The sequence below is a fragment of the Microplitis demolitor genome, chromosome 2, assembly GCF_026212275.2.
Source record: "Microplitis demolitor isolate Queensland-Clemson2020A chromosome 2, iyMicDemo2.1a, whole genome shotgun sequence".
Classification (NCBI taxonomy): domain Eukaryota; kingdom Metazoa; phylum Arthropoda; class Insecta; order Hymenoptera; family Braconidae; genus Microplitis; species Microplitis demolitor.
Window position 1 is genome coordinate 6,647,044 of NC_068546.1, and position 24,513 is coordinate 6,671,556.

Consider the following 24,513-nt stretch of genomic DNA (forward strand, 5'->3'; position numbering starts at 1 on the left):
TTTTAAAGATATCTGGCTGATATTCGGTGAGGATTTTTTTTTATAATATAAAGTAACTTTTGAGCCTATAAGACGTTAAAAAAAAAAATTATTCGTTTTTTTTTTTTTGGGACACCCTAATTATTATTTTAGCGGGTCGAAGTGTATAGCCGCTATAGAGAAGCTTTAGACTTTAACTGACTATTTTATATTATTTATCTGCTACTTCTTAATATCTGGCTTTTGCCTATTATCTGCTTTTTTATGGAAAAGGAAAAAGGGAGATTGCCTTTCTATTAAATATTGCATTTCTCTAACGCCTTCTGCTTTTGCGGATTGGATTGTTTTATTACTATATAGTACGATCGAAGTTTATTTTGTCGGATTCAATTAACTCAAAACTTTCCCTCAATTTTGACCCCCCACTACAAACCACGCTCTATCTCACCCGATGTTACATATTTGTATGTGTCTATGTATATTTATACATGCGTCATGCATGTAAATAGAAGAGCGTATGCGTATAGTTTACTATTTAAAGGAGAAATGGCATTCGATATAATTTCCGGGAAAATTCCGTTCCTCCGTAGACTAACTATCCGAGTGAATGGAATTCAACTGTACCGCATATGCTTGTGTTGAGCATATAGAAAACCTGTTCAAGTGCAGATGACCTCTCGGTGGCAACCTCCTGACGCAGGGACCTTTGACATGATGAAAAAAATACTGTTATCACCGAGGCTCGAATCCAAAAAATCGAAAAAAATAAAATTTTTGAAATTTTAATTTTGCGGAAAACTTTTGTCATACTCTACGGATTTATTTCCAAATTTAATCAGCTCTAAAATACGAAAGTTCAGATTGAATGTCGCCTTGATCAACAAAATCAGATCATTTGTTCGAGAGATATCGTTACACTGTAAAAAAAGATTCCTGACGTCAAACCAGATTCGTTTAGCTCAAGTACTCAGTGCGTTTAATTATTAAACTTAAAATCGAATACTTATTTATTTAATAGTAATTAAAATCATGTTTTTATGTTATTATTTTATTAATCAACAAACATGAACACTAACTTAATGAAAAATATAATACATATATTATTTAATATGAAAACTTAAAGAAATTTTTCTTTAAAGATAAAACTAACAAATATTAAATTTTTAGGTTAATTAATATATATATATTTTTTTAATCAATTTTCCTTGTTACTAAAAATGATAGTGAGGTTTGGGCACTTATTAAAATGTTGATTCATATTTGGTGGTGCATTTTTAGAGATGTCCGTGAGAGGTGCACTTATTTGGGTGAGATGATTAACGTTTGAGGTTGATGCTCTATTGATGTCTGGATTTTTTTGAGATAACGAGATAGTGGTAGTTGCATTAGAAGTTGATTTTAGAGTAATCGATTCAGTGATTTAGTGAAATACTTTTTGTTTGTTTTTTATTGAATGATCGATGTACCCCTCAGCAACCGTCGACGAACTCCAGCCACTATGATGCTTCAGAGCAGTCATGCACCAGCATCTACGAGAAGAGTGGCTGAAGTACGTCGAAAAAAATGACCAGTAAATTGGTTTGCATTGGGTAGCTTTAAGTATGCGACAATTTTACGGGGTACACTTCCGATTTTATTGACACCAATCAGTTGCCGAGTGCCTTTACCCTTCTGCAAGTTTAAAAAAAATCGACTAGTCTTGCAAACTTTTGGTCGGAGCGTTAGATATTTTTTTACAATCTTGTAAAATTCTCCATCAACAGAAAATTTGCAAACTATTGACGTTTTAGTGGCATTAATTTGAATTATCATGTTCACGTCATTGTCCTCAAAAACTTCAAACGTTCATTCGCAAAGTTCAACTCTTCTGCAAGCTCTGCAGACTCCTAAGATTAAGATAACCTGTGAATTTAATAAAATTGTAAATTAATTGCACATGAAATGAGATGAAATTGTAAATAAATTGTATGTAGCGAAGTTAATATTTATAATAATCAGATATACCGATTTTTACCTTGTCAACTAAATAATCATCATCGAGAGCATTATTCAAAAGTTCTGCAACCTTGTCTGCTGATAAAATTTTAGATTTTTTATTTTTAAAACCACGATCTTGTTTTTTAAGGAAATCGCGTAATTTTTTATAAGTATTTATGTGGATCTCATGATACAAATTCAAAATACTATTAAGCATGGAGTAAATTGTCCAGAGTGTTGATGGCTTTTTAGTTTGTTGTAACTCTGAAAAATATGCAAGTAAAATTTTTTCAGAGGATTTAATTTTTTTAGTTTGACGCCAATCCATAAGTTGCGTATAAGCTTTTTGGTAAGCGTTTCTTGATTTATCTGGCAGTAAATTGTAAGAAATTTGATCAACAGCTTGAGAAAATTCTGGTGGAGTTGCTCCTTTGATTCCATTTTTACTTTTAATCACTTTTTAATAAAATTATAGTTCAGGTTATTAATTTAAGGTGACACAAATTTATCAATAAATGACGATCCACCATCGTTTGCCGATCAATTTAATGCGCATGTGTAATCTAGAGAATTTCTTTTTGCGAGTTATGAAGCTTTAAGTAAAGGTGAGTTCATTCCGGTAACCTATCTTGAACATTTTGATAACTTGATTATAGAGTTGGGATATATCATGCCTATTTTTGTCGAATTTCGCGGTAGAAGGGATGCTAAAATACTTAACAAAAGTTTAAACACTGCATTTGACCAATCAGAAATGGTGAGTGTTTAATGAAAAAGTTTATGAGGCCGACGTTAGGCATTTAATGGCACTTATTTTGAGCATCTATCATATAAATTTAGTTCAAGATTTAATTAGAGCTAATAGAATAGGAAATTGGAAATTACATGTTGACACAGTGATAAAACTACAACCATTATTTTATGCTTTGGAGAGAATGAACTATGCACGCTGGTCATTAGTGTATATTGCAGATATTATAATTTAGAACAAAATACACCCCGAATTGTATAAGGCTTTTACAAAGGGATATTATACGGTTAAAAAATCAATGACTCTATTTACAACATGAAAATGGTTACTTGAAATTGGTTATTTGTCAGTTTTCTGGCATCTCGCCTATAAGTGTCTGGGAAGTGTTTTTCAGAACACTTTCGATCCACTTTCGAGCACATTCGAGCAGATAGATACCAGTCAAAAACTTGTCAAAAACACAAATTTCATAAGATAAAAAATTTCAAATAATAATAATATAATTTATTTAAAGCCGTAAGATGGACGGTGGCGTCTGAAGGTTCGCCTAAAGTTTACAAGTTCAATGATATTCATGTTTGTAAACTTTGCTACTTGAAATTGGTTATTTGTCAGTTTTCTGGCATCTCGCCTATAAGTGTCTGGGAAGTGTCTTTCAGAACACTTTCGATCCACTTTCGGATACTTTCGGATACTGTCGGAACACTTTCGAGCACATTCGAGCAGATAGATACCTATAATAATATAATAATATAATTTTTTTTTTTTATTAGTTTAAGTTTGGTTTACCACGATAAACTCGATGAAAAAAATCTTTACCGAAACTTCTTTGATGAAGATAACAACGAACTGTATCATCATGAATTTTCTCATGCTTACATATGCAGAATCGAAACGATTGGTATCAAATATTATCAACTGTATTGAAAATTTTACAAATCCATTTTTACTAGAACAAAATATTAGTCTACCGATAAAATATGCAATGATTTGACCAAAATTTGGACTGTCGATTGCGATAATTTTCAAGTTTTTTTCTGGACATTTCCTGCTCAAAAATGAACCTTTATCACGCTCTATCAAAGACGTGCAATTTACTACTATGGAAATATAAGTAAATTCAACAAAAAAGTCAAAATTAACATATGATGATAATAAAGAATTTCAAAAAAATCTTAGCTTTTGCGACTGAACGACAACATTCTCGAAAACTTCTGTTTACATGAGTTATACAAGAAAAATATGTTGTTTGAGGATACATTCCCCCGTGATCTCGCCAGAACACCTACCACAAATACTTGACTACTATATCAAATATTAGCGTCCGATTCTCACACTGTAAAATCATCAACTTAGGCGATTATAACCTATCAAGCAGCACACCGGGCAGTGATTGTACCAATTTATTATCCGATTACTTCTCACTTTTAAATTATAAACAACTCAACAAGGTTTAAAATGACTACGGCCAGATACTAGACCTATGCTACTCGAAAGAACGTTTTGATTAACCCACAACACCAAGAATAACACATTGAACGACAGGATGCTAATCTTTCTGAATTTCTCGGAATTTTATCATCAGTAATGAGGGGGACATTCTTCAATTCGGATGTAATCACAATTGTTATTAGCAATGATGGTGATTGTGTGAATCTGACGATGAAGATGTTTCCCATCTCATATGATAAAGAAGATGAGTGCCAATCGAGCGCGTCCTCAGATGGCGGATAGGGGATCGGCCCTTACGTTATTCCTAGACGATATCATCACCGATGATTTTTTGTTTGGAAGAGCGCATAGGGGATAGTGGGTTCTATAAGTATGAGATGCTAGCCTAAAAACCAGTATCTTTCTTGAAAGGCCTGTCGCAGACCAGTCAGGAGTTGCCCCACTCCTTGAAAAAGGATTTTGGGTGCGTCGTCTTCTGCTTCAGCACACTGAGTGCCTAAGACAAGTTCCGTTTGTTTCCATCGGATTTGCCGGAGGCTGATATGAGCTTGCTCTGCTAAAGTGTCCACGGTTGTAGAAGTCAAGAGCTGGCCTTTTCAGGACTTAACGAGTGACTAACAGGTGAAGGTGCCTCGGAAACACGTTTTCTCTCCCTTCGAGAGGAGTTGTGCAGGTGCGGTCCGCCTGGCTGTGGGAGACCCTATATCCTAGGTGTCAGGCGCGATGCAATGGTGCACATTGTGTCCTCACTTTGGCATGGCTTCCTCTGGGACCGTTCACGATGGCTGGGCCTCGGGAAACTGGGATAAGAACATAGTCTCCGAAGGCATACCCGCTCCTGGCTATATCGGCTTGCCTACCTGTCACGTTACTCTAGCTTATTTGAAGGTATGGCTAATTTTAATAAGAATGGAGGAATCTCTATGGAGATTTCTCCAACAACGGAGGGGGGAGGTGCTAAGGCGTCCTCGACTTGGCCTATCCCGTGCTTGGGGTCTGATGACTGCACAAGTGTTTTTGTGTTTGGAGGACAAAAGCCAGTTAATCTATCACGGCAGCTAGTCGTGGATAACACGCCACTAGCGGAGTTGGAAAAGGAGCTAAAGAACTTAGATAAGTTCTGTAACTCCAAAAAAACATGTTTTGGAGGTCAAAGAGGGTCTAAGCCAGATGATGGCTCAAGTATGGTAGCTCTGATCAAAATTTGCGACGAAAGTAGTAGGAGGTAATGCAAAAGTTGAAGTTAGCACGCAAACTGTCAAACAAACGTTTGCCACGGTGGCTGCTTCTCCGAAGAAAATCGATGCTCCGGAGAAAGAAGCGGCAACTAACGTCGTATGGCTCCGATGAGGAGAAGAAAAAGAAGAAGAGGAAGATAGCTAAGGCCGAGGTGGCCAACGGCCAGCTAGAAGCTGCCTTAATCATTAAGGAGACGCCTTAGAAACCCCCAATAAAATCAGGCGGTAGCTCTATTGTTGTTGGAGAGAAGAAAAAGAAGGACTCGTCAAAAGTCGGCAATCAAGTAGCCAAGGACACCGGATAAGCACCCAATACGGCGGCGACAACTTTCAAGGAGGAACAACGAGCGAGGAGGAGGCAACGTCCGGAGGCAGTCCTGCTTAATCTTGTACAGAAAGACAATTTCCCATGATAGATGAACCCTTTAATCTCCTCTGTCCATTTTACGGTATTAAATAAATTATTATTATCAATATTGAATTTCATATTTCAAATATGGTAGAATATGATTCCACTCTCATACAAACTCATCAAGAGTCTTGAAACGTAGGGGTTAAGTCGCTAAAAACTACCAGAAAAGGTGGGCTCTTGATTAAGTTTATGGGATCTCCTAAAGATCGTACAGAACTCGGTCAAAAGCTCGCTGAGGCAACTGGTGATTCATTCTTTTCCTTTATGTTTATGTATGATCTCACACATCAATTTCACTCAAATAATGTTATTATTATTCTGAATTTTTAATGCTATGTAATTATGTAATTTATTTACACCGTTATGTTATTGTAGTTTAAAGCCAATTGGCGTTAAATAAATAAATAAATTGTTCAATTATTTTTAAATTATTTAACTGCAATAAATTATGTGGGTGCAGAAAAGTTGGCATGGAGCGTACAAAAGCATGTAACGGGTACAAGGCCAAAAAATTTTTGAATGTTGTCGATTTAGTTGATACAATTAGCAAAAACGAAGAAGACAGTGAAGAAGATAACATAAGTATTAATGAGAAATGTGAGTTTGAAATGAGATTTAATAACAATCGTATCATAATGCTAAGCATACTTGGTCGCCGTTCATCGTATCTTTGAACATGAAGATGATGAAGAATCTGAAAATGAAAGCAGCGGAAGAACAAGAAGAAGAAAGCAAAAAAAAAAAGAGAGATTGCCCAAGAGAACGGTGAAGCTCGATTTTTTTCAAGCATTATAAGTATGTTAAATATTTTATGACGTACTCTTTTTTTTGGGTTTACAACACATATGATATGTGAAAAAAAGCAAAATACTATTTTTGATAAAATAGTATTTTTTCAAGCATCATGTGTGAAATATTTTGTTATGGAACCTTTTTTTTAGTTTTTTATTTTTTTTTTCAAGTGGTTAGAAGTGATGAGTTGTTTAAAGTGTCGTATTAATTTACTCGATGCAATTATTAAATTCGGTGATGAAGACAGTTCTATTCAATTTTTACTGGACCATTTAGCTATAATACAAGAAATGAAATGTACATCGTGTAAAAATTTTTGTAAATTCAATATAAAAAAATTAATGTGGCGGTGGCAAAAACAATTTATTTGCACGAAAATAAAAAAAAAGTAAAGAGATGTAATTTTAAAAAGTCCTTGAAAGATGATTCGTGGTGTGCAAATGCCCGTGTGACACCTGAAACCAGCTGTCAATTGATTTCTAATTATTTACTCCTGAATCCTCCTCATAGGGAATTCATAATTCGAGAAATACAGTCGAGTCTCGTTATGAACCCGCATAAAGGGGTGTAGGGGAATATAATTCGAAGAATTTGTGTACCCTCACTCTGTCAGCGCAGGCGACAGTCGTGAGTTGAACTTCCCCTACTTTTTATGCGTGTGAGTGTGTACGTGATTGTTTCCAGTATCTCGTTATGAGTCCGTTTGACTTGAGTGTTATGTTTCTTATATGTAAATAGGACTAATATGATAAATAAACTCTTAATTTCTTTTCATGAATATACGGACTCATATCGAGACTCTGAAATTAATTTTTTTTTCACGTTGTGGAGGGGGAAAGTCTTCCGTGAAAATCCTGGTTCACGGACTCATAACGAGCGGACTCATAACGAGACTCGACTGTAGTAATATCTCCTGCCACAAATTGTGATTGGAGTTCTTTTACGCAAGAAGATCTTGAATACTGGGCATTTAAAAACTCCGTTGATGAAATAGGGGGACAAAATAAAATCGTCGAAATAGACGAAGCTAAATTGGGCAAAACAAAATATAATCGGAGACAAATCATCAATGGACAGTAGTTATTTGGAGGAATCGATAGAGATTCTGGGTCAATTTTGTCAAGGCAGATCCTGATAGAAAAAAAGAAACTTTACTGTCAAAAATCAGGAAGAAAATTCCTCCTGGAATCACTATATCAGACTACTGAAAAGCATATGACTGTTTAGAAGATGAAGGTGATTTTATTTTATTGAATTATCATATATCTGTTTTGAACAATCTAATTAAAAAAAAAGTTTTGGAAATATTTTGCGTACGTCATTTTTCATTTTTTTTTTAAAGAACATACAAGGAAGGTATGCCAAGTATCCCTCTCCGATTTCAATGAAACTGAGATATGTTATCATCCATCGAAATTTATTATTTTCTTTGGCTGCGGAAAAACATATCTACGGGGTGGAACCATCCCTCAAAGATTTGATTCCAAAGGGGTGTTTTTCAAGTTTCGGATACTTGAAGTTTGAATAATTGAATGGGACGAACGGCCTCATTTTTGGGGTTAAAAATATTGAAAAAGCCATTGGTGTTACAATAAAACAATAAATAGCACAAAAGTTATAAGGAATGAAAATCATAAAACTTTTATTTAAAAAAAACTATCCAATAGATTTTAACGAAACAAACGGCGATTGAAAGAGGAAAAAATAAGTAGAGGAAACGTCTTTTTGGGGTTTTCCGAAAAATCAAGTTTGAGGGGCGAACTACCCCTAAGTCCATTTACATTAACCAACATGAAAACATCAATATTTTTATTAGCGTTGGTTTTAATTCATCGAGAATTATTTTTCATACATTTTTAGTAACGAAGACATAATAATAATAATATTATTTTCTTATATTTCACTCACCTTCTTATTTTTTATTCTATATGGAAGATATGCCAGGTGGATACCCCTGTTGAACGACTCGAAGTCTTTTGTCAAAATCCATGTTGAATGGTTAGTACACTAAATATGGTTACTTCAATTCATCTTACGTGGAGTGGGTTATACCGCGTGCTCATTGTTGTAATTATTTTGTTAATAAATATTTAAATTAATAATTAAAAGATCCGAGTAAATTTTAAATCAATTAAATAGGAATTCTGAATTTTCAAGTCGGCGGTTTGTTGTAATTTTGTGGGTGCACTGTGTCGCTAAACAGCCACAGACGTCGTTTAGCAGAATGTCATTAATCGCGTAAATCAGGCAATTGTTGAATAAAATATAGTGCATAGTAGGACACTCAAATAATCTTTATCTGGCAAGCGAAATGTTTTCAGCACACGCCTTCGGCCCGTGTGGGTAACCCTACGACTCGGGCTGAAAACATTGCCCTCACTACATAAAGACTATCGTCGTCTCCTATCTATGCAACATACTATTAAATAAGATTACGTTAGTTCTTGAAATATATGTTTTTTCTATAGATCTGTATGCTTGCATATAACATTCAATTGAATTATATTTTTTATTAAGAACGTGAATTTATATGATTAAGTCATTTTATGGTATGTATATTCATCCCATGTTTACATCACTTATTTTTTGAATTATTGATAGCTGTTTATCAAGTTTTATACTCAGTATGCAAAATATGATAAGATATTAGTTCTAAATGTGTATTACTGATAAAGAAAATTTGAGTCATGAATACAAATCACGAGCTGTCGATTTGAAGTTCTAGTCTTTTAGAATTTTAGGTAGAATAACATATTTCGACGGCAGCAAACTCGGGGATATCCACCTGGCATATCTTCCATATAGAATTAAAAATAAGAAGGTGAGTGAAATATAAGAAAATAATATTATTATTATTATGTCATCGTTACTAAAAATGTATGAAAAATAATTCTCGATGAATTAAAACCAACGCTAATAAAAATATTGATGTTTTCATGTTGGTCAATGTAAATGGACTTAGGGGTAGTTCACCTCTTAAACTTGATTTTTCGGAAAAACCCAAAAAGACGTATCCTCTACTTATTTTTTCCTCTTTCAATCGCCGTTTGTTTCGTTAAAATCTATTAGATAGTTTTTTTTTAAATAAAAGTTTTATGATTTTCATTCCTTATAACTTTTGTGCTATTTATTGTTTTCTTGTAACACCAATGGCTTTTTCAATATTTTTAACCCCAAAAATGAGGCCGTTCGTCCCATTCAATTATTCAAACTTCAAGTATCCGAAACTTGAAAAACACCCCTTTGGAATCAAATCTTTGAGGGATGGTTCCACCCCGTAGATATGTTTTTCCGCAGCCAAAGAAAATAATAAATTTCGATGGATGATAACATATCTCAGTTTCATTGAAATCGGAGAGGGACAATTGGCATACCTTCCGTGTTAGTTGTTTAAGAAACATTCTGAAAAATTGTCAGATGTCTGTTAATTTCAGTATCAGATATTGTCAAAAGGTTTTATTAGAATTTTTTTTAATCATAATTAATTGTTTTATGGTTAAAACATTTGACTGTTGATCACTCTGTCAATTTTGTTAATCCCGATAATAGGGCTCACACTCAAAACATAGAACGTTCGTGGTAAGCGGCTGGAGCACATTTTCTTTGTTATGGATGTTCAGAAGATATCATGTCCGGCTATATAGCTGAAATGGCATTCAGATCAGCAATTAAAGATTATTACAGCTAAAAACATTTTATAAGATACAGCTGGTAAAAAAGATACCTAATCGTTCTAGTAGTGACGTCATCAACAGATCAAAAAATACTTTTCGGTTACATGTGTGATAGCAAACGACCAAAAAATATCGAAATAAGTCAATGAGTCATCTCGTGACAAAATTTAATATCATATTAATTCATACACTTACCGACTTCTCTCTCATTTTCAACAAATAATCAAAACAATCTTACCAAATAAACGAAATATAAATTCCTAAGTTACACATGCACACAAAGTATAAACCTTCAGCTTCGTAAAACAACTGATTAAATAAAAACATAACCTTATCATTTTCAATATAATAATTTATTAAAATCTGGTGATAAGAATTAAAATGGAATTAAATAATGTGAGCCATGATGCAAGTGACAATATAAGTGACGATGCTAATGAAAATACTAGCAACCAAGAAAATGAACCAATGACACCACCAGAAATAGTTAAGCTGCTTATATCGCATCATTAGACCTTCTTCCTGATAAATCAAAAGCTCTGTACCAAAAAATATACAGACAATTCATCGATTGACAACATCAAAAAAAAAAAACAACTTCTTTCTCAAAAAGAATAATACTTTTATATTTTAATGAAATTTCGAAAACTGAAAAACCGGCTACAATGTGGTCTACGTATTCAATGCTCAAAAGTACCCTGAAAATTAACAAAAACATTAATATTGAAACATATAACAAATTACGTACGTTTCTGAAAGAACTTGGAACTAATTTTAGAAATAAAAAATCGAAGATTTTATTCTCAGAAGACATAACTAAATTCATAAAAACTGCTGCAGATGAAATATACTTAGTTGATAAAGTAAATATCAATTTTCCACAATTATAAATACCTAAAACTCATTAAAATTCTTTCATAATCCTAGTTAAAATCCTTATTTTTAACTTCTTACTATTTATAGATTATTTTAATATTTAGTATCTGTGGAGCTAGTCGAAGGGCCGAACTTTGTTCATTAACCACTAAAAATACCCCAGACAAAACATCGTTTTTGTTGGTGGAGATTTTTGCTACAAAAACATCAACTATGAGATAATTTATTATTGATGGAGACTTTTATAAAATTGTTAAGAAATACATGGATCTTCAACCTCAACTTTCAATTTCAAAACGAGTTTTTTTAATTTTCAAAAATGCAAATGTACTAATCAACCAATCGGCGTTAACAAAATAGGTGGTGTCCCAAAAAAAGTTGCTAGTTACTTGGAATTACCAGACGCATCTCAATATACAGGCCATTATTTTCGCTATCCGTCGGCAACGTTACTTGTTGACGGCGGTGGTGATGTTAATCTTAAGCGCCTCAGGTCTTGGAAATCTACTGCCGTCGCTGAAAGTTACATCGATCATTCTATCATTAATAAACATAATGCCTTTGATCAAATAATCAAATCTATAGTTCTAACATCCTCAAAAGAAATCATCGAAATCACAATAAAATAATAACAACCCGACAACAGTTAAATACAATGTATTGAACCCCAGTACATCTACAACAGTGCAACAGTTAAATAACACAAGTCCATCGTCTTCTATGAATCTTACAATTAATAATTGTACTAATATTACTATTAACTGTAATATAATGCGTACACAAAAAAACTTGTAAGAAATAAAAATATTTGTATTCAAACTTATTATTATTATTATTATTATTATTATTATTATTATTATTATTATTATTATTATTATTATTATTATTATTTACGCTTGTGCTTATAGTTGATCACACCATTGTTCTTAAATTACCTTGCTTGTGCCTGTGGCTGCTGTCACTGAAACTTGAAGTCCCAATGAAGGTAATTATGAACAATATGTGTGACACAGGGTCATACATGATTTCAAACAGCGGGTGATGTCAGTCCTCGCCTACACGGAAAAAGTTCTTGTGATTGAAAGTATCTACTGGATTGTGATGCGCGTTTCGTGAAGGGAGCAATCCGTGCAGTTCTAGTAATGATCTATCGAGCTACCGTCACGATTAATTTTAGGTCTTTTCACGATATGATCGTTAACACCACTAAGCGTATCGCTAACTTAACTAACCTCCAAATAACAAACGAGTATCGTGACAGTCAGAAAAACGTATCGCGCTTATTACAAAATTTTTTTTTTCCGTGCACGTCTCGGGCAGTCATTTTTACTTTGATCTAAAATTGTCTTGCTTCATCTCCTGTCACACAACACATTTCGAAACTTCTTTCAATAAGTTCTCACTATCGGGATATTAGAGCCTATCATAAAATTTTCTATGTGTAGATTACGTCTTTTCAAAACCTAGGTACCAATATATTGAAATTGATCATGTACAATGGCCTAATCGAGTATAAGGTCACTTACTTCTAAAAAAAAAAAAGAAATACTTTTTTGTTTTGATTTAGATTCAATAAGAAATGATTTTATTTCATTTTGAAATAGTGTTAAATAACTGGGTCAGCTATGCTTCAAATATAACTTCTCCATGAACTCGAAAATTAACGAGAATATCAATGAGAATTTGCTTAGCTGGACGTAGGTGTTACTACGAAGGCGTGAAATTTTTACGAGGTTCATCCTCTCTAATTTATCATTATAACTGTAATATAATTTTGGTACTTAGCATCCGAAGGTATCTTAAAAATTCTTCTATTCATCCTATGTAGATAAAGATAGTAGTTTCACTTTTTTATACACGGAGAAATTATTCTTGTTTGAAATGCTATGGTGTCATGTTAAAACCAGACTACGGTGGCTATCTGACGGAAATTGAAATAAACACATGCAAAAATTTCTATGGCCATAGTAAAATTTACAATGGTTATAGTAATTTGTGATATAATCGTTGTTATTTTTACTATGGTGATAGTAATTTTTGCATGTGTTTATTTCAATTTCTATATATTACAGTATTCCCAAAGTTTCTTATTGTCGTAAATATTTTTCAAATATTCAGTTTTATATCGAAATCGAAATTTATCGTCTCAGGTGCGATCAATCAGAAACAAAAAAATGCTGTCTTTCTTAATTTTTTTTATTTTTTTGATGCATTAAATTAACTTAATAAGTTTTTGTTCAATTAGTTTAAAAAATAGAATTTATCTACATTTAGAGTCAATGGTGTAGTTGGGAGGAAAATATTGAAATAAGTCGACCCATGTGTAAATTAATTTCTATTTTTTTTTTTTTTACAAATTTTGTCATTTATGTTATTATGTATGCAACGAACAATCTCTTTAAATTTTTTTTACATTTGAATTCAAGTGAAATAATTTTCTATTTTAAGATCTCTTAAATTTTGAATTTTTTTTTTTTTGTTTTTTCAATTGAATATTCAAGGTACAACGTTTTGCTGAAATATTATCAATTAATTACAGATAATTAACTGGACAGAAAAAAAAATGAATTCTTTAATATTTTTTTACATGTAGAACTCTGGTCTTTTGATGTGAATTCCGCTATTATCTAAATACTTTTAGTAGATTATTAACCACGGTCAGTTCAATTCTTGAGGTCGAGTGTGAGGAATTATAGCAATTACGAATTAAGTACACTTAGGCGTTACTTATGACAAAAAAAGAAAGTGGGGAGTTATGACAGAAGACAGTCCAAGAATAACCAAGACTTCTGAAACTGTCAAGTTTGCTACAGCAAGCATCAGAATTGTTACTGTCAAAATTTTTTAAAAAATTTGCTAGACAAAATTTACGAACTAAGAGCATTTTATTCTTTTACAATTTCGAAATAGGCTTATAATAGGACGGAAATGGAAAATTAAGTGAGTAAAAATTTATAAAAAATGATTATTTACTAATTAGCGATAGTTAAAAAAAATTAATATTTAAGAAAAAATTAACTGTTATTTGTGTTGTAAAGGTAAAGGTAAAAATTTGTAAAAAAAAGCTGATTTCAAAACCATACATTATTTACTATCCGTAGCAAAAAAACGGCATCATTAATAGAAAACAAGTGCATTGAGTATTATTTAAAAAGAAAGAATAAGAAAAGGATATAGAGACAATTAACGCGAAAGCATGGCTGATGAAAGAGGAAGTAGTCTGAGTATCACCTCAAAATTGAAAGGATATTTAAAAGAGACTCCTTTCTTTTGCAAAATTATTGAACTAGTAAGTTTTTATAAAAATATAAATAATACCAATAAATAATTTTACGAATATTTTTTAGCTTTTTTGCGTGATTTCTATAGGATTAATTGTTGATCCGTTCAATGATCGAATGCAGGCAAATTTAAATCATGCTGGAGTGATTTATGTAGCAATCTGTGGCTATATTATGATTAATGCGATTCTTATATTCTGCTATTTGTTAGGAGAAAAACTTAATAAAAAAACTGTAAGATATATTTAAATAAAATAGCAATTTTCGCTAACATATTTTTTTGTAATTTTTGGTTTTGCTATAAGTAGGTCGATTCGCATAAAAAGCCTTTTTTTGATTTGAACCTTTTTAGAACATGTTCGAAATTGTTCTAAATTATGTGAAATCTAAAAGTCATTTCTTTTAAATGTTTGAAATTAATCCGAAGTCATAATTTGTATCTTGTAAAATAAAGTAAACAAAAAAAAAAGTTTTATTAACAGGATACTTAAAAAAAATGAGAAAAGTAAATTATTTTCTGTTACTTTTAAATATGGTTCAATTTAGTGTTCAATTAATATTTGAAATTATCAAAGCTTGTTTTCATGTCAATTGCCATTGCTCTGTGAAATTAACTAAATATAAATATGCCTATAAATCAAACATTTATTGTTTTCAGGCGCTTTTTTTCTCTGGATTTGGGGCGATTATGTCTTTTACGGCTGGAGTTATTCTTATTTATGATCAACAAAATTTTCAGAATAATTATATTTCAAAATATCATGAACAGTATTTAAAACAAATACTTGCAAGTGGAATTTTTGCAATCTTGTCTTCGGTTATTTTTATTATTGAAACATATTTTACTTATAACTATGAGTAAAATATAATCATTACAGAAAATTATATTATGTTATAAATGAAATATTTTTTTTGTTTTAGTTTATTCAAATCAATGTAACCGTTTCTTTTAATATATTTGTATTACTCTTTAATTTCGTATTTTATTTTTTTTTCATTTAAATAATACACAGTGTCTCTAGTAAAAATGAAATCGAGGCGTTAGTGCCTGACCAGTTTCGCTAGGGATCATCTTAATTAAATATGGCGATTGTTAAAATGCTATTAATAATTTTAAAGTTTTAGGCTATACATTAGAAAATTGAAAATGACAACTCTAATTATAAAATCAAACTAATATGTTGATATTGATAAACTAACATATTTGACATAATTGTATACAAGAGATGAATATGAATGAATTTAAGAAATAAATAAAGAGTTATTTGAAAAATTGAGACAAATAATTCAATAAAGTGATATGAATAAGTTAAAAAATTTTAAATTAAGAAATTATTCACCAATTGAAATTAATTATTTGATTAAATAATTTGATGAATATAATGATCAGTAAATTACTATTTTCATAACAAAGTAAACAATAATTCATCAATGCATTCCCTACCGAAAATGAAAAATTGTTTACCTTCAGTAAATTAACGGTTGATAAATAGTCATATCACAGCTTTAGAGCTAACTGAGAATTAAGTCTTAATCAACTAAATAAAAACTGTAAATCAAATAATGTAAAATAGTGTTAATAAACAGTTTATATCAAATCTTAACTGGGTCTAATTTACATATGCAAACTGTTTTGTAACGCATGGAAAATCGTTTATAAACTATTATTTAACTGCAGAAAGACTATATAAAAACTATCTATAAACGGTTATAAAACGATTTAATATCATCTAGTGTAAATATAACTGACAAATGGCAATTTTTTTAATTTTTGAATAAATGAATAACATGTAAGTAGAATATAAATTAAAAAATACGTATTTAGATCAATGATAAATTAGTACGCGCATTTTTTAAATTTCATTATTTTTATTAATTTATTTACTTATTTAAAGTGTATAACTAAATAATGAAATATTATATGAAAAAGAAATATACAAATAAAAATATTTATTATAAAATGTCTATAAAAAAAGATCTGTCTATCAGTTGACTTTACGGACCAGCTCCAAAACTTCCCACTGTTTTCAAGCTCCTTGAGTTCAAAAACATTGTTACACTGAGAGAAAAGTGCTTAGTAACCTGAACTATGCAGCGACAGATATAAAAATATAGTCTCCCTAACCAATTTTTATTGTTACTGGAACTATGTACTAGTGTGAATCAGCATGGAAAAATAGTTACATTAACTAAATTTAAGAAACCATTTTTGCCTTATTATGGTCACTACAAAACTTTAATCATTCTAAAACAAGGCTTAGTAGTGAACACAATATAATCTTTATCGTTGGCTCAATTAACATAAAATAGATACAGTAACTACGTTAGCTTAGTGACTGTGTGATAGTTGGTAGAAATAATTTTAATAGTTGACACAACTAAGAATTTAGTTGTCGTCTCATACAATATCATTTATTTAGTTCCTTTTACTACTAACAAAAGTATCAACCGTACTATTTCATGTTAGTTCTCTTAACAGTCGATTTCTAGTTAATTTAATAATTATAGAATATTTCTGCTGACTAGTAATCAAATTTAAAAAAAAAATTCAAAAGAGAATATCGTTATAAATACCATTAATATTTAGTTTCCCTGCCTCTAAATTGCATTCCTAATGCCAAAAGTGCAAAACATAAGCCAAAGAAGCGTATCAAACATTTTTTTTTGCTTATCAGTTCTGAATCGTTAAACATGTGGAGGTCGATTAAAAAAGTGAAAAAAAAAAAAAAAATTTTTTTATATCAAAAGGGCGTGTAAAAATTTTTTGTTGCTAAGATAATTCCCTCCAAATACGTGTGGCTTTTGAGCCAAAGTCGTAGCGTGTTTCGCCGTACTTGAAGTCGTGGCGTATTTTGGCTCAACTCAAACCAAGTTGACTCACAGGTTTCTTTTTATCAGTGTGTGTAGAGAAACTCAAATTTCAAAGCCGTGTTTATAAGTTTTTATAACGTACAAATAAATAACCTTATGAGTTAAAGAGAAACCCTTTATAGCAAAATAATCAGACAAGATGTTTGAATCGAAGCAGTTTTACGATTTTCATATTATAAAATAATTCCAGCTATTAATATTAATCCTACATATATTTTTCAATTATCTACTGTTTTTGAGAATTATAAATGCACAGAAAAAACAGATAATTTGAATCCTGAATTTTTTTTAAAAATCGATTCGGGAAATCAAAATTTTCTTGCCCTAAATAAATAATTATCTTGAAATTTTTATTTTTAATTCAAATATTTTTTCTCAAGTTAACATATTCTTATGCTTAAAGCGAAGAATTTTTACTTGTTACAAAAGTTTTTATTTCTTAATATTAGATATTTTTTGAAGCAAAATATATGAGTTTTTGTAACAATCTGCACTTTTTTGTTTGAAGAATATAAAATTTATCGCAATGAGTACTATTATTTAACGCAAGAATTTTTTATGCTCCAACCAAAACAAAAAAGTTGCTTAAACTAAGAGATAAAAGTCACCAGAACAAAGCAACAGCAGCGGGAGTAGTTTGGTGCTCGCCACCAGATCGCGCCCACTTTTTGTATAGTGTCCCTGGTAAGAAACTTATTTCAGAAGTATTATATTCCAAGCTTGAGAACGATCCTGGCATAAATATTTCTCTGTTATCCGACAGAGTGACAAGAATCATTTTTGATTGTAATATAATATATACTAAATTACATGAAAACATTAATGTTTCCTAAAATAATTTTTGTTATAATAAAAAAATATCAAGTACGTTCAATGTGAAAGAAAAAAAATTTCTTAATTTGTCACGTAAATATTGGCTAGTAAATAAAAAAAAATCCAGTAATAATGAACCAAAATCTGCAGTACAGATCGCTAAATTAAATAATTTTATTTCTTGTAGTACTAAATCATGGAAATGGTAACTATGAATATTTAGTTACAATAAGTCAAATCAGTACATTCTCAGAAAGTTCGATTTTCTAGTGTGTACATCTAGACACAAATACTTATTCCTACAATTATAAATGATCTGAAGAACTAAGTGTACATTATTAACATCACTATAATCTTATTGCTCATTGGACTAAGAATAAATTATTTACTACAATATAAATTATAATTATGTTAACTTTATCTTAGTATATGTAACTAAAAATAGTAAGAATGACTATGTAGTCGTATATCACTTTACTATGGTGTATTAGTTACTGAAACTGATTTACTTTAGCTGAGTCGTCTGTGAACTACGATTTCTTAGTTCAGAAAACCGATTTTTTCTCTCAGTGTATGAATACATTTTCGAGCTCAAAAATACTTTTGCATGCCATTGTTTTCGAAAAGAAACGTTTTTACCATTTCTTTCTCCAACGAATTGGCCTATTTTAGAGGTTGAGGTGGCAATCGACGTATTTAGTTGAGGTATAGAGCTGATCAGATTTTGGAATCAATCGATGGAGTCATTTCTGAGAAATTTGAAAAACTAAAAAAAAATTTTTTTTTCGTATTTCTTTTATACGTTAGAGTCTAATTGATCGATTGATCTGAAATTCTTAGTTCTGATCAGTTTATTAATTAAAAAGTTATAGCAAGTTTACACACATGCACACACACACACACACACACACACACACACACACACTCGGACATCATTCTAACGATAGTTAGAATAGCTTTCTAGGACCTCAAAACGTCGACATCTTATGAAAACTCGGTTTCCGAAAATCGAGGTCAAAACAATAACTTCTCGAATTTCTCGAAAATCATCGATTTTCATAATGAGAAGTTAAAAATGCATTTCATTAGGACTTATAGTTGCACACCGACTTCAAGAAAAAGATTATATTTTCTCTGAAAACCATCAATCAGTTTTCAATCATTTATAATAAACTGAACAACTAAATAACATACTAAATTAATCGTTAGTTGTACTTTTTAAATATTAAATTTATCGATGGATTTTATTTTCAAATTAGGGAGAGTTATGTATCATTTGTTCTTAGTAGAATGAAAAAAATAAAAATCAACAGGAATACCCACACCCGCAGTAATAACCTAAAGCAGAGTTGCTAGATTAGACTACTTATCGCAAATTAGGCGAATTTCTGTATGCATTCGCTACTAAATTGAAGTTTGGGCTACAAATCGCAATCGGGCGATTTTTAATGTTTCAAGATTGGGAAAAATTTCAATGATTTATTTTTAAATATTCTTTTTCACTTCCATTTGCCAATGACTTGAATCAGACTTCATTTCAATTCAGTATGTACATATATAAGTATTGTGTTTATTATAGACACTTACATTCAAACATTTCATTCATTTCGTCTCAATTCAGTTCGTTAAGATCTTGGTTTTAAATAATAATTTCATTATAAAGAATTATAAATGTAAACGTGGGTGATAATTTAATCATAACTGTTGAAAGTATATTTTTATTTTATGTTTAGTAATCAGATAAAAAAATGTGTATACAAAAAATAAATGGGGAGTTGCAGGGACATAAAATTTGCCTGAAAATTGACGACAACTTTTCTCTAGTTAACTTTTGAAGTAAATTTGCATTCTAATTCGAGCAGTAAATTTACTTCAAATTCAATAGCAAGTTGCATACAAATTGTCGTAAAAAATGGAAAAGTCCGAAGTTGACGGGAATTCGACGAAAAATTCAACTAAACTTTTGTACAGTAAACTTTTGCTCAAGCAAACTGTGCTATTAGGGCTAGGACACTTTGGCTTCCCACCATGCCGAATTTCGACTTAAATTGGTTTGTTGCAAACGCAAACTTAAGAAGAAAGTTTCAGAAAATAAATCTGTAAGCATGGTACCTTTGTCAATAATGATAATAGGTCAATTTTAAATCCTCTCTAGCAGCCAATTGCAAAAACTTCTGTCCAAAATTCACGCCGCCGAAAGGGATTTCAATGATTTTTCTTGAATGACGTCTTATTCAAATTTTTATCGCAAAGATGCAAATTGTGGAAACAACTATTTTTCACCAATTATACAATGTGATGATCTAGTGCCATTGATTAAAGACAGTTCAGCACAGAATAATAAAACTACCAACGATTTAATCGAAGACTAGCGACCCGCCCCGGCTTCGCACGGGTGCAATGCTGATACTAAATTATATTATGTTATTATACATATAAACCTTCCTCTTGAATCACTCTATCTATTAAAAAAAACCGCATCAAAATCCGTTGCGTAGTTTCAAAGATTTAAGCATACAAAGGGACATAGGGACAGAGAAAGCGACTTTGTTTTATACTATGTAGTGATTATTCAATAAAATAAGTAAAATTTTTAATTACTCAGTTCTTTTTTATTTCTTTTTTTTTTTTTTTTTTTTTTTTTAGAACTTACAGTTTTCGAAATTAGGACATATGATTGTCTACTTGAAAAGTTACCTTCGGTTAAAAATTTGTACTCAACCTTATTACCTCTACGTTGTATTCAACGTTATTGGGTCTACGAGTATTAAAATTTAAATAGATGACCTATGTATATGAATTTTTTTTTATTAAAAAATTGATAGTATCATACGCGAACCTTGACCGTGCGCGTGCGAATACTTAGCGAAGGTGAATTGAACCATTAGCAGTCTATACATTAATTGTAATATACAAATTAAAAGCTAAGCAGATAAAAATGAATTGTAATTCAGGATCGATAAATAAAATTAATGATTTGTTGTCCATAAAATTTGTTAACAACTAATTTTTGTTCTATATTTATTTATTTATTTATTTATTATTACTTAATTTATTATTTTGAATTTAAAAATTTTTTACCGACAGACAGCATTGCTTGTGTCTCGATATGCTACCAACCTACAAGAAGGTTGAATACAAAATCGCGGTTGGATTCTAGAGAATCTGGAGAAAATTTCTTAAGGTTTGCGTTTTCGATGAACCAAGTGGACAGAATTCGGTCCCATCTAAAATTATTGAGTATCCTACCCCTTTGAGTATGAGAAAGAGGAGGGATCAAATATTACCGTGAGCTCGAGCAAATGAATCATTAGAATTTTATTTATTTAGAGCAACCAAAAAACATTTTTTTTTCTTTTTAATGAATCTTAGAATAATTATTTAATTGTTTACTTTTTATAAATTCAAATAATTTTCACTATTCTCCAAATTACAGTGCATGTTTATTATAGTCTGGCCATCGGGGATATTTCATCAATTACTCTTATGATAATGGCTATTTTTTGTCACAGAAATTATTTTATCAACTTAAGTTACCTAGCGATTATATTTATAAGTATTTACCCACCCTGATAACACGAGTTGATCGAGAAAAAGTTGGTCATTCATTAGTTTCCGACCAACTTGACGACAAGTTATCGACAACTTCAGCTTTTGCAACTTTTGGCTACAAGTTACCGCCAACTTTCTCAGAAAGTTGGCGGTAGTATGGAGCCGCAACTGGAATGCAAGTTTCTGAGGAAATTGAAAGGAAACTTATCGTCAACTTATGATTGCCAACTTTTGCAAGCAACTTTTGCCACCAACTTTCTCAGAAAATGTCTATCAACTATTGGAGGTACCAACTGTTGGCGGTCAACTTGGTGTCCAGTTGCGGCTGCAAGTTTCTCGTCAGTTTCTCGCCAACTTGGCTATCAGGGTAGTTATTTCTGTGTTTTCACTTTGAATAGCGGTATTTTTGTAATTTTCGTCATCACTAAAAATTTTTCTGATATGATTTTAAAGAAAGAAAAAAAAAACAGTCGATGTTTTTTTTTTTTTTTTTTTTCAAAACTATACGGAAAATATTATTTGGAATGACGATAAAAAATCTTGTTAAAGTTTGAGCTCTTAATATCAATATTAACAACTGCCTCATCGCAATTTTCGATTCCTCGTTGAAATAACATGTGAAAAACTTTTTCTCAAGTTAGTAAATTACTTTTAACTAATGCTCGGAGATGTCACATATTAATTAAATGAAAATATTTTTCTTATTGGTAATGAAAATCCACGCAAAGATAATTTATGAATTTCAATTGATTATATTAATAATATTATAACTAATTAAGGTGTGTGCTTTTAGATATCCTCAGTTCTTTTCATCTATTTTTGAGATTACTAAGAGCTATGAAAAAATTATATAATAGAAAAAAAAAATATAACTCACCCTTGAGATAGATTTGGTTGTTGATTTAAACTTTCTTTGAGTGAATCTAAATTGTTTGTCCTACTAGTCTCTTCATTTGGAAAATGATAATGAGTTTTGTCGAGACCATTACTGTCCTATAGAAAATGAAATGTATAAAATTAATACACAGGACAAAGGTAAATTACTCATAATACAATTTATTACAGGCGTAAAATTTAAACCATCGAATAAAAAACTAATAGCGAATCGCAGTCATAACTCCATAAAATGTTATTTACTATCATAATGAAGAGAACAACATTCAAATTTTAAACAAATTCTAATTCATCTTTAAAAAAATGTATTTATGTTTTTATTTATCATGTCAGTACAACGAACAATGTCTAATTTGTATAATTAAGGACATTCTCAGACAACGCCCTCACTTTTTAAAAATTTTTAATGAGTTTCAATTGTCATGAACGTATCAAAATTTTATTAACTGATTAAAAAAAAAATTAACGCATTCGTTGAAAAAAGGACAACGTAGTAGTAATTTTATGACCCTGAAGTTAGCTCTTAGCGCTTAAAACAAAAAAAATTTAGTTAAAGATATCTCCGCATTGAAGCATTTTTCAGAAATTCGATCAGTGGGGATTTATTTTTCGGGAAATTATCTACAAATGGTAATGATAAAAATATTTTTTTTACGCGCAAAAAAATTTTGAATTTAAAAAGAAAATTTTTGGAAGTTCTCACAAAGCAACCCATTATCAAATATTTATCAAATTTGATAATTGAACATATTTCTTCATTAAAAAATGATGGTTTCAGTTATTTTTTTAATTACCATATTAGTTTTTTCTGGCACTCATAACTTCGCGAAAATTCATTAAAAAAAAAAAAAAAAAAAAATCACCATATTTTCATTTTTAAAAAATCTGACGATGATATTTTTTCAATTTTGAAAATGTTCATTAAGTCTTTTAATATCTTCATCTTTTGATTTTTTAAAAAATTTTGATATTAAATATAAAGTCCAAAAATGATAATAAATTAAGAAAAAAAAAATCATACCTTTGTTTTCGAAAAATCTAACGATGGTATTTTTTTTTCCAATTTTTATTAATTCATTCAAATCTTCATATTTTGATTTTTAAAAAAATTTTGATATAGGATTACAAATCAACAAATGATAATAATTAAAGAAAAAAAAACTCATGCCTTTATTTTTTAAAAATCTAACGATGGTTTTTTAAATTTTGATGTCGAATTTTAAAAATAATAAAAAATATGTAAAAAAAAATTTTAATAGCTTAATCAATTTATTAAAAACCATTTTTCACATAACAGTAATAATTGTAATCTTTGCTCGCCATTTGACTGAAAGATTTATTGGGCTGTGTCAAACAACCGTAGTGTGTCCACTTGTCACAACCGCTGCAGGCAACCCATTTTTGATTCTGAGTTCGCGACGACTCTCCATGTCCACAAATGAGACACCTATTAGACACATCTAATGACTTCTCCAAGCACTTAATTCTTAACTCCTTACGATACTCATTAGGATCGGAATCCAGTAATATTTTTGTTTTGCCTACAGAAAAATTACGAATAACAAAAGTAAATTAATAATGATTATTATGTGTTGTTGGCATAATAGATAGAAAATTAAAAAGAAATTGAAGAGAAAAGGAGTAATTTTATGAGTTAATATTTAGTATTCTTAAGTGGCATTTTAGTAACTGATTGATTACGTGATCATGGCAAGATTTTCACCATCAAAGATACCTGAGATTGCATTATGAGTTTAATTTTGTTGTTAGTGAAAAGAGGGAAAGAAATATAACAAAAAAAAAAAGTAGAAAAAGATTTGTACAGGTAAGCAATATTGAGTAATACATGCAGAAGACAAACAAAAAGGTAATTACTGTTCAATAAAATAAAGCACGTCAATCCCGCAGTTGGCACTGTCGTTTTGCGATGGAAAAATCATATTTTTAACTT

The 24,513-nt window shown here is 30.6% G+C and overlaps 1 protein-coding gene and 2 long non-coding RNA genes across 3 annotated transcripts in view; 1 reads left to right on the plus strand and 2 right to left on the minus strand.

Annotated features, from left to right (window-relative positions):
- LOC103573070 (SUN domain-containing ossification factor) overlaps positions 1-24,513 on the minus strand; it is a 35,475-nt gene that overhangs the window by 4,884 nt on the left and 6,078 nt on the right. Inside the window, exon 3 of the mRNA XM_008551932.3 lies at positions 22,546-22,661. Coding sequence (XP_008550154.1) covers positions 22,546-22,661 — 116 coding nt within the window. The remainder of the gene's footprint in view (positions 1-22,545; positions 22,662-24,513) is intronic.
- On the minus strand, positions 1,189-8,908 carry LOC128669028 (uncharacterized). The gene is made up of 3 exons (XR_008404586.1): positions 8,510-8,908; positions 1,994-2,220; positions 1,189-1,881 (listed from the first exon to the last, which is right to left on the minus strand). It is a non-coding gene; the product is annotated as an uncharacterized LOC128669028 (long non-coding RNA).
- Positions 9,172-14,336, plus strand: LOC103573067 (uncharacterized). Its single transcript, XR_008404585.1, has 3 exons — positions 9,172-9,422; positions 13,745-14,091; positions 14,190-14,336. It is a non-coding gene; the product is annotated as an uncharacterized LOC103573067 (long non-coding RNA).